Source organism: Anguilla anguilla, chromosome 8 (genome assembly GCF_013347855.1).
Source record: "Anguilla anguilla isolate fAngAng1 chromosome 8, fAngAng1.pri, whole genome shotgun sequence".
NCBI lineage: Eukaryota > Metazoa > Chordata > Actinopteri > Anguilliformes > Anguillidae > Anguilla > Anguilla anguilla.
In genome coordinates this window covers 25,331,759-25,346,507 of record NC_049208.1, presented here as the reverse complement: position 1 = coordinate 25,346,507, position 14,749 = coordinate 25,331,759, and the positions used below count along the sequence as shown (strand labels likewise).

Here is a 14,749-nt window from a genome sequence, read left to right as displayed (position 1 = left end):
GTCTAGCTCACACTACTGCTGCTTTGTCACTGTGGGGCAGTGACATTAGGTAAAATTATGTCAGAAATGGCTATGTCTGCCAAGAAGAATAATTATTACACATTCACATCCCAAAATGTTTAATCCGCCAGATCAACTAATGTTTCAATTTGTTGAATGACAAATAATTTCTTTACAAAGGGTTACATAATGATTTTGTTATAGACTGACAGGTGAAATTTCTGGGGTTCTAACAGCTGAAAGTATGGTCATGTGGTAACTGACGCAAAGCTGTTTGTGAAAAATGAAGAGCTCAATGACAGAGAAAATGGCAAGGACCAAACCTGCATTATGCCAGACTATGTGGAAGTAGAAATTATCTTGGATTTTAAACTCAACAACCTTAACTGATCAAGATGTAAAAAAAAAAAAAATATATATATATATATATTTTTTTTGAATTGGAAAAACAACAGCATACACTGTGAGGACCGAGTGTGAAAACCACTGCTGTGGAATGGGGAGTTTTGCACTAATCTGTGTTTTCTTTTGTCTCTCACCCCATGTCTCCCTATACATTTTCCCCCTCCCTCTCTCCTTTCTTCTCCCTGACCTCCCTCTCCTTCCCCCACCCTCTCTCCTTTCTTCTCCCTGACCTCCCTCTCCTTCCCCTTCCTCTCTCCTTTCTTCTCCTTGACCTCCCTCTCCTTCCCCCTCCCTCTCTCCTTCCTTCTCCTTGACCTCCCTCTCCTTCCCCTCCCTCTCTCCTTCCTTCCCTCTGACCTCTCTCTCCTTCCCCCTCCCTCTCTCCTTCCTTCCCTCTGACCTCTCTCTCCTCCCCTGTCTCTGTGCAGTTGGGTTCTCTATGAAAAGCCTAACTTCAAGGGGGGAAAGGTTGCTTTGGATGAAGGAGACATTGAGCTCACCTCCCCGTTCAGATCACCTGAGGAAGAGCAGAAAAAGGAGGGTGAAGAGGAAGAGAAGTCGCAGCCCAGCAGGAAGTGTGTCTTCGGTTCTCTGCGCAGAGCAGTCCGGGTGAGGGATGAAAGAATGCAATGATTCTGTTGTGATTGTGTTTATCGCTGAAGGCCAGTACTGTGATCGAGTTAAAGGGTAACTACACAGAAAGTAGTGCTTTGCCCTATCATAACGTGATAAAAAATTAATTTTTGTCCCAAATGAAAATAAACACAAATAAATGCTGTATTTATCATTCTTTATGTGAATGTGGACTTTAAAAATGTCAAAAGTTTAAAACCTGGGTGTAGATCCGGTTTTTAGAAGTTCTACATGATAAAACCAGTGACCTGGCACACATTTCAAACCCCAATCTCTCAGAACTGTGGAAATGGCAGATTGAACCCTGCAGTTCTCAGGTCTTGTTATGTTGTTTTTCACTGATGTTGGTGTCTGCTGGTGTGCCGTGTTTGTGGGGGCGCGGGGGGCGGAGTTAGGACGAAAACTGTGCTGTAATCGCGCAGGGATGGGGTGGCCTGGGGTGGTGGAGCGCAATGTGAGGTGTTTTCTTTGGGGTCAGAATCCCTGGAAGTGCCCCTGGGTGTCTGTGCTGAAAACCGGTTATTTGGCTGTGGTAACGCAGCGGGCAGCCTTATTGTCGTTTGTTGTGGTTTCTCGGCTAACCTCGTGTTATCGGTAGGCCATCTTTCAGCCGTCAGAATGCATTGCTTCGCTGCCTATTCTTGCTATGCTAATTGCTTCTTTGTAAAATGCATTCTTCTCATTCATTCGCTAAATTCTTTTCTCGGTCACTCGTTGAACAAATAAAAGAAGAGTCATAAATCATAACACGTTGCCTATCTGTACAGATAAGGGGTGTGAGTCACACCAGCCACGCCAATATTTCCATGATAAGGGTTGGCACGCCTGTGTAGGAGCACTTCCCCATTATTGTGGTCACCAGGGAAGGCTTTCTGTGGTGTCACCCTGCCTGCTAGCATTCCTGATCAAACCACATCTGTAGCCCTCATACAGGTGGGATATTGCTGCAGTTGTGTCCATCAGTGTGAAAATGTGTGCTTTTGAGGCTGGTAGACTACAGTGTGCTTTTTAAAATCCAAATCCATTCTGAAAAGTTTGCTAAAGTTGTAATTTGTTAGATGTTGCCGTGGAATACTTATTTTACAGTAGTGCCCCTTCATGAATTCCAGAACAAGTTCCACAGTGGAAAATTTCAGCTCGTTCTGTCACTCAGTCATGACTTGATCGTTCACAAGCCGTTGTGTCCTTGGCAACCAGTGCAACCTGGATACAGTCTGCGTGCATTATTTACATCATAACTTTAACCTGGAAAGAAGTCAGTGTGTTACATGAATTATGGCATTAACCTGGAAACAGTCTGCGTGCATTATTTACATCATAACTTTAACCTGGAAAGAAGTCAGTGTGTTACATGAATTATGGCATTAACCTGGAAACAGTCTGCCAGTGTCCCGTTCGGCTGCAAATCAGCCCTCCAGTACATTTGTTGTTTGCTGTAGTTAACTATGAAGAATAAGGGAGTGATACAGAGACGATATGGTAGTACCCATTCCAATGCTACTTTTATGAATCTGTAAAATATTCCATTGCACAGATTTTGCAAAATGCAGCAATGCAAGGGCAATTTTCATGAATCACTAGACTTTGTCATTTGTATGCTATCCAAGTCGGTGTCTTACTGTGTGCAATTTCAATTCCATCTTCATTGAACATATTTCTGGGTGTATGCTAACAAACAATAAGAATAGTACTAGTTTCTGAGGATGGTAGACAGTAACGGCACATTCAGTAGTTTTAAGTGGTTCTGGCCAGCCAGCTGTTCATACGTTGGATTGGATGGACTGTAGATTTTGCAGGTTGTAAGTAGTCGTAGTGGGCCTGAATTCACACTACACACACAAAAGTAGGGGAATGTAACTCAGACTTTGCAACATGATAACCTTGTGGATGAAATGTGTTTGTACTGTGCTGTAGTTTCTTGCTATTCAGTATGTATTTCTACTGATAGGAAAGTACATCATGAAATATGCTTTGAAAAGAATTCCCAAAACAGAACTCTTGGAATTGTGCATGTTGTCATGATATAGCGCCATCTAGCGTTTGAGATATGTAAGTGAGAAAATTGAGTTTGAAGGAATGGAAACTTTTTAATCTTGTGGTTTATTTGAGCTGGAGACATAATTAAAAGGTGTTATATAGCATATATACCAAAGCTGTGAGCCCAATTTATCGGATTTCAATATACAAAGTGATTATAATGATAATTATTGATTGTGCATAGGATATGATTGTGCATGGCGATTGTCCATCTATAAAATTACCATTATAGTAATTTGTCTGTACAGCAAATTCCTATACTTATTGCCTCATTTAAATGTTTGCACATTATTATGATTATTATTATTATATATTTTGATGCATATTAAATATGCATTTAAATATATGAAACTATATTGTGTCTAGCACACTAAAGGACCAGGGTTGAGAAACAACTGCACTGGAGTATTAAAATTGGCAGCAAAACCAATGCTGCAGTATTTCTTTTGACATTACTCATGAGAAAATATAGAGTATTGCTAACTTTCAATGCCTTCCTTTGTCTCTCTGTTTCTCTTCTTCTTTCCCAATCTCTCTCACTTCTGCTCCCCCTCACCCTCTTTCACTGTTCTTCCTCTGCCCCCGCCTCTCTGTGTTTCTCACACTGCCAGGATTACAGTGTTCCTGAGATAAGTCTGTTCCCTGAGGAGAATGCGGAGGGGAAGAAGGTGATCTTCAGGGACACCTCAGAGGACGCCAGAATCTTCGGCTTCCCCATCAAAGCCAAGTCCATCATCATCAAAGCTGGGCTGTGAGTGCCACTGAGGGGTGGGGCGGGGGGGGGGGGGGGGGGGGGGGGGGGTGTGAGAGCACACGTGAGAGCGAGGGCATGGGTCTCTGTGTGTGCTCTCCCCAACAGAGGACATTACAGGGAGGCGATGGGCCCGCATCTACTACCGGTTATTCATAATGAGGGAAAAACAAAAAAAAATATGCTCTTTGATAGTCTAATAATTAAACTGAAAAAAATGCCTTCAAAAATGCCTTGCTGTGTGCCCGGGGGCATAGTCATGCTGAAACAGGAAAGGGCCTTCCTCAAACTTTTGGGCTTAGCACAAAATCGTCTAGAATGTGATTGTGTGCTGTAGCATTAAGATTTGCCTTCACTGGAACTAAGGGGCCTAGCCCAAACCATAAAAAACACAGCTGCTACCTGTGTGAAGCTGCTCACCTGTGGGATTGTGGTCCTGTCCGTTTTCTTCCTGCAGGTGGTTGGTGTACGCACACCCGTTTATGGAAGGAGCCCCACGCGTGCTGGAGGTGGGGGGGTACCCGAACCCTGCCTCCTGGGGTGTCACCCAACCTTACGTGGGCTCCCTGCACCCTCTCAAAATTGTGAGTCGCATGTTTGATCCTTAAAGGAAAAACCACAGGGGTCCTACAACATCAGGTGTCTCACCGTAGGGTTCTCATAAAGACTTACTGTGTGCCTTAACCCATCAGCAGTCATTAATGTTCGTTTGAGTGTGTTGGGTTTTCTTTCTTCTTTCTTCATTCATATTAAACTGAATGACAGTATTCCGCAGTATGTGAAATGCCAGCGCAGTTGGCTTGAGCAATGGGTGTGAATTATGCTAAAACATTCACAGTTGTGCTGAAATAACACTGATGTGATGCCTTATGCGTGCGTGGAGAGGGGTAATCTCTCTCTTCTTTTTGCTTGAAAGTGTTTCACCATGTAAATATTTGCCATGCTCCAATATTCATGTAGAATAACGTTGGTATCGAGTTGAGAACAGCTCATTTGGGATAAGTAAGGAACTGATGGCCATATTTCGGCATCCGTGACGTGTTCGTGTGGAATGTGGTGCTTTGTGTTGAGCGCTGCTTCCGGTCACAGCTGTGTGTTTGCTTACAGGGGGAGCCACGAGTGGAGAAACCCAATGAGCCAAAGGTAAGCGCCTCTGACTCTAACAAACGTGGGAATTCTGCAGTTATTACAGCCAGCTAGCTGACTGACACACAAGCTGACAAATGACAAATCATCACACATGACTAAGCCAACTAATGACTTTCACTGAATCGTGAAAACTGTTTGCAATGCTTAGAATGAGTAAAATGGGGATTATGACCTCAGTATGAGTTCAGGTTTGTTGGGTTTGTGTGTGTAGGTGCAAATGTGACATCCTTATAAGCATTGAACTAGCACTGGACTGGTCATTTTGGCGGGTCCTGGCCAGAAATGAACAGGCTCTACTGGTCATGGGAATGAGCCGTTTAAAACAAAAAGGCTATTTTTGTTTGGAAGCATACCTTTGAAATTGTGGTTTTGTTTTCTCATGTGTCCCTCACAGTTGGTGATCTTCGATAAGTCATACTTCTCTGGGAAGTCTCGTGATGTGTACACCCATCTGCGTGACTTCATAACTCGCACTGATATGAAGCAGACTGCTTTCATGCACAACGCAGGCTCCATCAAAGTAACTGGGGGCTGGTGAGTGATGGGGTGCACATTTGTGCTTTTCTGTGTCTGTGCCTTTGTCTGTGTGTATGTCTGCTTGTGTGTCTGTATGAGTGTGTGTGCCTGCATGTATGTTCGTGTGCATTCAGGTGTGCATTCGTGTGTGCGTGCATATGTGCGTGTATGCGTGTGTGCATGCTCATGTGTGCGTGTATGCATGTGTGTGTGCATGCGTGTGTGCGTGCTTGTGTGCATGCGTATGTGCATGCTTGTTTGCCAGTACCCACACTGCTCGGTCCAGTGTTGGGCGGGGAATGGGTGTGTGTGGATGTGTGCGCATGTGTCTCTGTGTGATCCCTTTGTGTGTCTGATCCTCTCTCTGTCTCTGGCTCAGCTGGGTGGGGTTCTCTAAGGAGAACTTCCGGGGGCACCAGTACCTGCTGGAGGAGGGGGACTACCACGACTGGAGAGTGTGGGGAGGGTGTGACTCTGAGCTGCGCTCTGTACGCCTCATCAGAGCGGTGAGTCACACGGGCCGCCCGCTCATTACCAGCGCCGTTACCGCCTGCGGTCTGGGCCCTTCCGTCTGACCTCTGACCTCTGCCCGCCTCCAGGACTTCGCAGAGCCCGTGCTGGTGATGTTCTCCCGGCCTGACGAGGAGGACGAGGACCAGGAGGAGAAGACCTTCGAGGTGACGGAGGCCATCCCGGACGTGGAGCCTTTCAACTTCCCGACCTCCACCCACTCCATCCAAGTGCTGAACGGGGCGTAAGTCGCGGTCCTCAGGGTGCCGTTGGGTCAGTGTGTGCAGGGTTTACCAGTCTGAGAGAGGCGTAGGCACAGGAGGTGAACACCACAGAGCAGGTGAATACTACAGCCCATGAGAAACATGGCACAAGGAAAGTATGGCACTGAATGTTGTCCAGTGATTGTGAACTATGAGTACGAGTTGATTAAAAGACCAGTGTGAGCTTGCAGAGGTGACATCCTTGGGTAAATAAAACACAAATTAGACTTGCAGTTAACAGAAGTGTAGAAAGAGATAATACGGTTACAGGCTGTCTCAGTGACATTAAAAGCCCATAAATGTGAGTAGTTGATTTGGCCAGCCGCAAGCCTGCCGTATTTAAACTGAAATTGGCAATGAGGAAAAGAAAACTCGGCACTCGCTTTTGCAATTGCGTTTATTTATTGTGATTGCATTACTTGAGACAAAACTTAAATGAAATTATGACTTTTTAAATGTCATAATTAATATAAAATCTATTATATAGATGTATTTTATGAAGTATCGTGGCAGTTCCCATAACTGCATTACTTTGGCTCTGTTTAACAGTGTTATTTTTTCATGGCAGTGATGCCAGAACTGACCGGATGTAGCTTTGATATTGTGTAGATATTAGTTATACTAGCTATTAGTTGTATTAAGTATGCTCTCATGTCTTCAGCTGGATTGCCTACTCCCATGTGGATTTCTCCGGTGATCAGTATATCCTAGAGAAAGGTTTCTACAGCAACTGTGGGGACTGGGGAGCCACAGACAATCGGATCTGCTCTATACAGCCCATCCTACCGGTGAGAGCTTTACCAGAAATATTAGACTCGTGTGAAAACTGCCAATAAATGTTGAGGACGCGTACTTTATGTACCCATAGTTCTCCACCAGGGGGAGCCACAGTCAGACACAGTGGTGGCCAGCCTTCCTCCTCAAGGATGTTTCCTGACATCACCCTCAACCATGCCCTTTTACAATGTTTTCTACACTGCATCTTAAGGGTTTTGTGTAGCCTTATACATATTTTTGAGGAGTTACTGTCGCATCTGACAGAAAAGGGTTTGCTCTTCAAAATACGTGTGAAACATAAAGTGGAAGAAGAAAAGAGTTCATTAGCAGTTTACTTTTGAAAAGACAGCAGCACTGCATTTGATGAGTCACATGGGGAAGCCCTCTGTCCCTTCACTGTCCCTGTTCTTATATGGGTAAAGCCTTACTAGCCTTACTGTCTGAATGGCAGGTTTCAGAAAGAGGTTAAATATCCCGGTATAGTCAGGAAAAACAGGGTTAAAGGGTTAGAGGTCACTGCAGCTCTCTGGAGGTCAGGCTGAAGACTGCTCTAGTGAATGACAGCCGCTCTGCATTTCTAATGTCTTTCAGGCCCCCAGTGAAACTCCCACCAGCAGGAGCCAGGTGAGGAGAGAGCTCTCTTAATTCTGTCACTCATTGCCCAAAGGCCACTGACAGGCATCTGCTTCCCCGCCCCCTGCTTCTTCCTTCTCTCTTCCCCTCCGCTCCTCGTTTCTCACTCAGCACACCATACTCTTTAACCGCCCATCTCTCTTTCTTTGTCTGTTACTTAATGTCTCATCTCTCTTAAGGTTTTATACGTGTGTGTGTGTGTTCATAGCGTAGCTTGTGTGAGTGAAGCTACAGGGGATGTGTCTCATGGCTGGTGTCTCTCAGGTGCTGCTGTACTCCGAACCAGACTTCCAGGGCCAGTGCCAGCTGTGCCTGAAGAACGAGGAGTCTCTGCCTGAGAAGTTCCTCACCAAGTCCTGCAGGGTGCTGAGGGGGAGGTGAGTCTCAGAGGCTGCTGCTGGAACAGGGACAGGAGAGACGACGGAGAAACAGGATGTGAGCGAGCTCAGGTGCTCTGTGGGAGAGATGGACCAGAGAGAGGAGGAGAAACAGGATGTGAGAGGAGGAGAGAGCAGGAGAAACAGGATGTGAGCGAGCTCAGGTGCTCTGTGGGAGAGATGGACCGGAGAAAGGAGGAGAAACAGGATGTGAGAGGAGGAGAGAGGAGGAAAAACAGGATGTGAGGGAGCTCCGGGGCTCTGTGGGAGAGATGGACCAGAGGGAGGAGGAGAAACAGGATGTGAGGGAGCTCAGGGGCTCTGTGGGAGAGATGGACCAGAGAGAGGAAGGAGATAAGGAGACTTTAAATTTGTGGTCTAACATGTTTTCTCTCTCTCCCTGTGTGTGTGTGTGTGTGTGCTTTTCAGTTGGGTGGTATATGAGGGGCGTGAGTATTCAGGAGGCCTGTACATCTTGCCAGAGGGGGATTACCCAAATCTCGACAGCATGGGCTGCCCCCCCAGCTGTTCCCTGCGTTCACTCAAGATCATCCCACTGGTAAGAGACTCACAGACACCCCCTGCTGGACACTTAACAACATTACACCGTTTTGCTCTGTTGTCTAAAGAGGGATTCTCTATGTATTGACTGCATCTACATTGTCAAAATCTCTCTTTGTTTTGTATATCTAATAGAACGGAGATAATTATTGAAATACATATTAAAGTATATGTTGTATCACATATATGTTGCCTGAGGGCCACAAATCTCTTTCTTTTGCATCTTTTCTCTCGTTCCCTCTTGTTCTCTTAACCTCTTACTCACTCCCCTCTATATCTCTTTCTCTTGTTTCATTCCTCATCACTCCTTCCTGCACTTCCTCCCTCTCCTCTTCCCCAGATGTTTGCGGTGCCTTCCATCTCTCTCTTTGGGCTGGAGTGTTTTGAAGGTCGTGAGGTCACTCTGGACTCGGAGGTACCGAGCCTTGTGGACGAAGGGTTCAACAACCACGTGCTGTCAATCAGAGTCAACAGCGGCTGGTGAGTCAGGCCTTAGGGAGCCGCTCTGTCTTCCTGGCTGCCTCTGTAGCAGTGCTTTGACACAAAATGGCCTCCTCTTGTAGATGTTTCATCTTTATCCTTTCACCCATTGTCACATGTCTATGCCCTTCTCTTTCTCTCTCTCTGTCTCTCTCTCTCGTATGCTAGTTAAATAAAGGGAGTTGTTCAAATTCTCTCTCACACACAGTTGGGTGGTGTGTGAGCACACTAACTACAGGGGGCGCCAGATCCTGTTGGAGCCCATAGAGATCCCCAACTGGCTGAAGTTCAGTGGACTCTCCACTATTGGCTCCATGCATGCTGTCAGACAGGTTTGTCCCTTACCCTTGGGTTTCAGTACATTGCACTGCATTATACTTATATGGGAATAACGTGACATGCATTTCCTGTGTCTGTGTGTGCGTGTGTGCGTGTGTGCGTGTGTGCGTGTGTGCGTGTGTGCGTGTGTGCACGACCCACAGAAGCGCCACTTCTTCCGCATCAAAAACCAGGAGCGAGGTCACGTCATGTCCATCCAGGGAGGGGTGGAGGAGATGAAGTCGGGTCGAGTTGTGGTGACGGAGCAGGTGGAGGGCATGAGTGATGTCTGGTACTACCAGGACGGTCTCATCAAGAACAAGGTACCATTTACAACATACCCATACTGCACTGGGACTTTATACACAACATACCCATACTGCACTGGGACTTTATACACAACATACCCATACTGCACTGGGACTTTATACACAACATACCCACACTGCACTGGAACTTTATACACAACATGCCCACACTGCACTGGGACTTTATACACAACATACCCACACTGCACTGGGACTTTATACACAACATACCCACACTGCACTGGGACTTTATACACAACATACCAATACTGCTCTGGGACTTTATACACAACATACCCATACTGCACTGGGACTTTATACACAACATACCCACACTGCACTGGGACTTTATACACAACATACCCATACTGCTCTGGGACTTTATACACAACATACCCATACTGCTCTGGGACTTTATACACAACATACCCATACTGCACTGGGACTTTATACACAACATACCCACACTGCACTGGGACTTTATACACAACATACCCATGCTGCTCTGGGGCTTGGCTTTAAACAAAAAGTACCCATACTGCACTGGTGCTTTACACACAACAAACCCATACTGCAATGGGACTTTTCACACAACATGCCCATAAAGCACTGGGTCTTTACACACAACATACCCATAATGCACTGGGTCTTTACACACTACACACCTGTGCACTGGGGCAATATACCTAAGTCTTATATTTATTGTGGTGCTGTTTGAGTTGTTTAAATAGATGAACTCAATAACATTTTTTTGGGTTCCGTCCTAAGTCCAACTCATAAAAAACACATAAAATAAAGAGAGAGAGAGAGACTAGACGGCTCACCGTACTGTGTGAAATGGCTCATTCATCTTCTCCCTCTCCTCCCTCTCCACCCTCACACACGCAGCTGGCCCCCAACATGTGCCTGCAGGTGATGGGGGAGGTGGAGCCGGGGGCCAAGCTGGTGCTGTGGTCTGAGACACGCCAGCCCACCCAGATCTGGACCACCCAGGCCAGCGGGATCATCAGAAGCCTGACCTTCCCAGGCATGGTGTTAGACATCAAGGGTGAGTCCACACAGAGCCCTGTCCCTTTGCTGTGTGTGTGTGTGCATGTCCTTGATTTACATTTCACTTCTGTAGTGCTTTTTCCGCAGTGTCAAAGGTGAGGTGATGTGTGGTGGGAGACTCACCTTGACACCAACAATGTTTGCTCCTCCCCCTTCCCACACACACACACATACACACACACACACACACACACACACACATACACATACATTTGGGTGTGAAATCATGTGTGAGATTTGTTTCTGTCTGCATGTGTCTGGATGATATTGGAAGTGCTGTGCATGTTCATGTATGTGCGTGCATGTCTGACACCTGTTTTCATTAGCATTACAGAATCATTACGAAATAAACTAAATAAAGAAGTCTGAGCTTTGAAATAATGGCTCTTCATTCAGCCGGTCAGCTGGTCATAGAAATGGTCACATTTGTTTGATGTACAGCTCACACAGCTCGGCAATGGACAGCAGTTTTGTTACACCCACTGCAGAAGTAATCCTTGATTGACATGCCCCTCTTTCCCCTACCCGTGCCCCCCTTTCCTCTCTCTGTTTCCAGGAGGGAAGGCCTACGATCGGAACCATGTAATCATTCATGGGGAGAGTGAGGAGAGGCCCAGCCAGCAGTGGAATATTGAGCTTCTGTAGCCCCGTCCCTCTCCTCTCCTGCCCTCACCCTGTCCCCTGACCCTCGGGATAACGTCCCAAACCCTTCAGTGCTTAGATCACGTTGCAGGAGTGCCGGTTTTGACTCGCCACAGATGGGCATCGCCTGTAGGGGGCGCCGCTGAGCCCACCTGCCTTTCCCTTCAGTTGCATAGGTGCACTGTGGGTCATTTTCGAATGGCTCTGCTGGGTTACTGGTGAAACCTTTCTTTGGTTGTATAGAGTCATTCAAGGGCCTCAGTGTTCTGTGGAGCAAGAACTAAATTGTACAAAGACTTTAGAAAATATTCTGTGAGAAGAGAACCCCCTTTCTGCACATCAGAAAAAGCAATGCAGCCTGGAGAGAAGGTAAGAAGGAACAGGACAGCAGATCCAGCCCCAGTCTGGCCTGTGCACCGACTCCAGCTCGTCCTACAGTGGAGCCGCCATCTTGGTTACCCTTTCTGAAGTGACCTACCCATCATGCCCAGAGAGAAAAGCGGGGAGCATCGGCAATCGCTGGCCATTCTCCCATTTCATGCTTGAATACAGTCATTGTGTTATGTGACAGATGGGGAAATTCACTCTGTTGCGCAGAACTGAATGGAGGCACATGTCTTCCGTGCACACATGGACTTGCGCATGTACACATGCAGAGCTGCCAGGCCCTACTGCATGCACAGTGTGTCTCTATTTGCAGAGTTATTATGCTGACTTTATTTGTTTGTGTTACTCTGTTTCTTTTATATTATGGGGTGAAAGCTATTTTTATAAGCATTATATAGTGATCGTATCCAAAGAGTGCCTTGGAGAAGCCACTCAGGGTTAAACGCGAGTCAGTGTTGACTATTGTTACTGTGGTGTTTTATTTAAGTGGTCTTTAAATGGTATGGTAGTATAATTATTCAGTCAGAAGTGTCAAAGTCCATGTTCATGTTTGAGAAAACCAAAATAAAAGAAATCCAGAAATCTTGTCTATAAAATGTCATAAACCTGTCCCAAAGCAATACTTTTTAATGAAAAACTACATTGTGAAAAGATATGTAAGAGGGAGTGGATTTTAAATAAATGAAAGTGAAGTTTACATGTATTGAATGCATTGAGGATGTTAATTTCAGCTGATGTGCTTTATATCAGTGTGATGCATTGTCCCGCATTCAGTGCTGAGGGCACATGTATCAGTGGAGCTGCTGACCTGCCCTCTCCGCTGAGCTCTCCAAAGTGATGTCATCCATGTATGTAATTAATGGCAGGCACCTACAGAACAACAATGCTGAACCGCGAAAGAAAGGAATGGTTATTTTTTACAAGCCCTTTGTGGTCATACATATCAATGACATTTGTGCAGGTGACACGGGATGTTGGAGAGGGTGGCACATTTTTTAGAAATGTGCCAGACTAACAGGAGCTGACATCCTGCTGACGAAAAGCACGGCTGGAGAGAGCAGCGGCACGGAGTGGTTTGAGCGGCTGCTGAGGGGAGTGGGCAGAGCATGATGCTGGGGCAACTCCTCTCTCTGCTCCACTCTCTCCAGCATCGCTTGTATGGGTACAAGCCTCTTTCACCCTCCCTGCTGATGTGATGCATCAGGCACGCCATCTCTCTCTTTCTGATGCTATGTCTGTCCACCGAAGGGATCCAAAAGCCACCAGCAGGCGCTGTTAGCTCTCTGCAGGGGCGAACCTGTAAGAGATGAATGTGCTCTACATTAGTTCACCAACAACATGTTCATTCTCATGACTGCAGCACAGTTATAATTATGATAATTACGATGGTGTAATAATAATAATAATAATAATAATAATAATTCTTCTCCTTCTTCTCCTCCTTTTTCTCCTTCTCCTTCTCCTTCTCCTTCCTTCTCCTCCTTCTCTTCTCCTCCTCCTTGTAGCTGGTTACATTGCACAGAGTACATGAATGTATTGTGCCCCAGTGCTTCATGGAGCTGTTGTCACGGTGAGACACAATACACTGCCTGGCTGGCTCCTTTCATTTTCTGAAAGTTCATTACTTCCATGGCCACCATTGTAGACATTATGGTCAGGCGTTTAGACCAAGCTATGCTCATGTCATGTAAAACATCAAGTAAAACGTATTGTACATTAAATTGCATTCCAGTTGATTTCATTTTTCATATTCAGACCTAGTAGAATGCTTATTGTGAAATATTGAGATGCTCACCCTGGGCAAGTAGACTAATTCAGAGTTTGTGCCTCAGTGAGTTCAGTCTTCGTGGCGCATGCTCTGTGCTGTCCCAGACACCTCTCTCAAATTATCATGTCTTACTGTAACCTCCTTTCCTCCTGGCGTAAAGGCAAAAAGAACAGGTTTTCCTATTTGACTATACTGAATACAGCACGTAGCCATTACATGAATTTAAAATGTTCCTTTTATGCCAAAAAGTCACTGTACTCCCAGCTCTGCTTCCATGTCCAACCACAAGACGAGCAAACAGGACATGGCCTGAGCACGCATCAAACACACTGCATGTCTTTTTTTTGGGCAAGCTAACAGGCAGTCTATCTATCTTCCTTTTGTATATTTCCTTTTGCTTAGAAGGAGGGGTTAGATGAAGCTGGACTCTCACAGTACAGAAAGAGCCTTGACTTGGATTCATGTGACATGGGTTTGAATTCCCTGCCTTGATTTTCCTTACGTGGGAATATTTTATTGTGTATTCATGCTCTGTTGGAGGGCACATTCCCTCGGGTTCAAAGATAGTACAGAAAAGGCTCAGTGATATTTCTGGGTAATTAGCAACCATAAGGGGGTGCTAGTGTCTAACTGACTGCCACAAAAAATAAATCTATCAAGGGGCTTGGTGTTGGGCTGTTATTTGCAGTGTCCATTTGTAGTTACTGCACTTACCGTTTCAGTCTATGCAACAACATTGTTACATTTTGGAGTCAAGGAAGGGAAGGCTATTAAAATTGTAAAAAAAAAAAAAAAAAGAGAGAGAGACATTTAGAAATATATTTTATACATAAGTAATTGCTATATTTTTATATACTTAATGGTAAATTTGTGATTTTGAATTTTTTTCAAATTAAATGGTACTTCATTTTTTATAATCCAGTTAAACTGAAACAGTTTGTGAGCTGGAATGGTTCTTCCCTGGGATGGCATGGATCTCTATCTCTGATATATTATATAGAGCTGTTAAATGTTTGGGAAAAGCTCCTTTTTCCCAGAGGAACCTCATACAGCACTGTGAGACTGTGCTGAACACTCCTCTAACACTGCAGTGTTTAAGTAACCTCCTTTCCTTCTGGCAAGAAAGTACAATAACAGGTTTTTCAGTTTGAATATAGTGATGCCGACATGTTGCCATCATGCAG

The 14,749-nt window shown here is 45.4% G+C and overlaps 1 protein-coding gene across 1 annotated transcript in view; it reads left to right on the top strand.

Annotated features, from left to right (window-relative positions):
- The window catches only part of crybg2 (crystallin beta-gamma domain containing 2), a 32,050-nt gene extending 19,554 nt beyond the window's left edge, over positions 1-12,496 (top strand). The window contains exons 5-20 of the mRNA XM_035429361.1: positions 834-1,014; positions 3,687-3,826; positions 4,284-4,410; positions 4,934-4,969; positions 5,370-5,509; positions 5,871-5,997; positions 6,091-6,245; positions 6,926-7,052; positions 7,633-7,665; positions 7,939-8,051; positions 8,481-8,610; positions 8,953-9,092; positions 9,301-9,424; positions 9,575-9,733; positions 10,607-10,766; positions 11,325-12,496. Coding sequence (XP_035285252.1) covers positions 834-1,014; positions 3,687-3,826; positions 4,284-4,410; positions 4,934-4,969; positions 5,370-5,509; positions 5,871-5,997; positions 6,091-6,245; positions 6,926-7,052; positions 7,633-7,665; positions 7,939-8,051; positions 8,481-8,610; positions 8,953-9,092; positions 9,301-9,424; positions 9,575-9,733; positions 10,607-10,766; positions 11,325-11,413 — 1,981 coding nt within the window. The 3' untranslated portion in view covers positions 11,414-12,496. The remainder of the gene's footprint in view (positions 1-833; positions 1,015-3,686; positions 3,827-4,283; positions 4,411-4,933; positions 4,970-5,369; positions 5,510-5,870; positions 5,998-6,090; positions 6,246-6,925; positions 7,053-7,632; positions 7,666-7,938; positions 8,052-8,480; positions 8,611-8,952; positions 9,093-9,300; positions 9,425-9,574; positions 9,734-10,606; positions 10,767-11,324) is intronic.
- Positions 12,497-14,749: the final 2,253 nt, after the last annotated feature.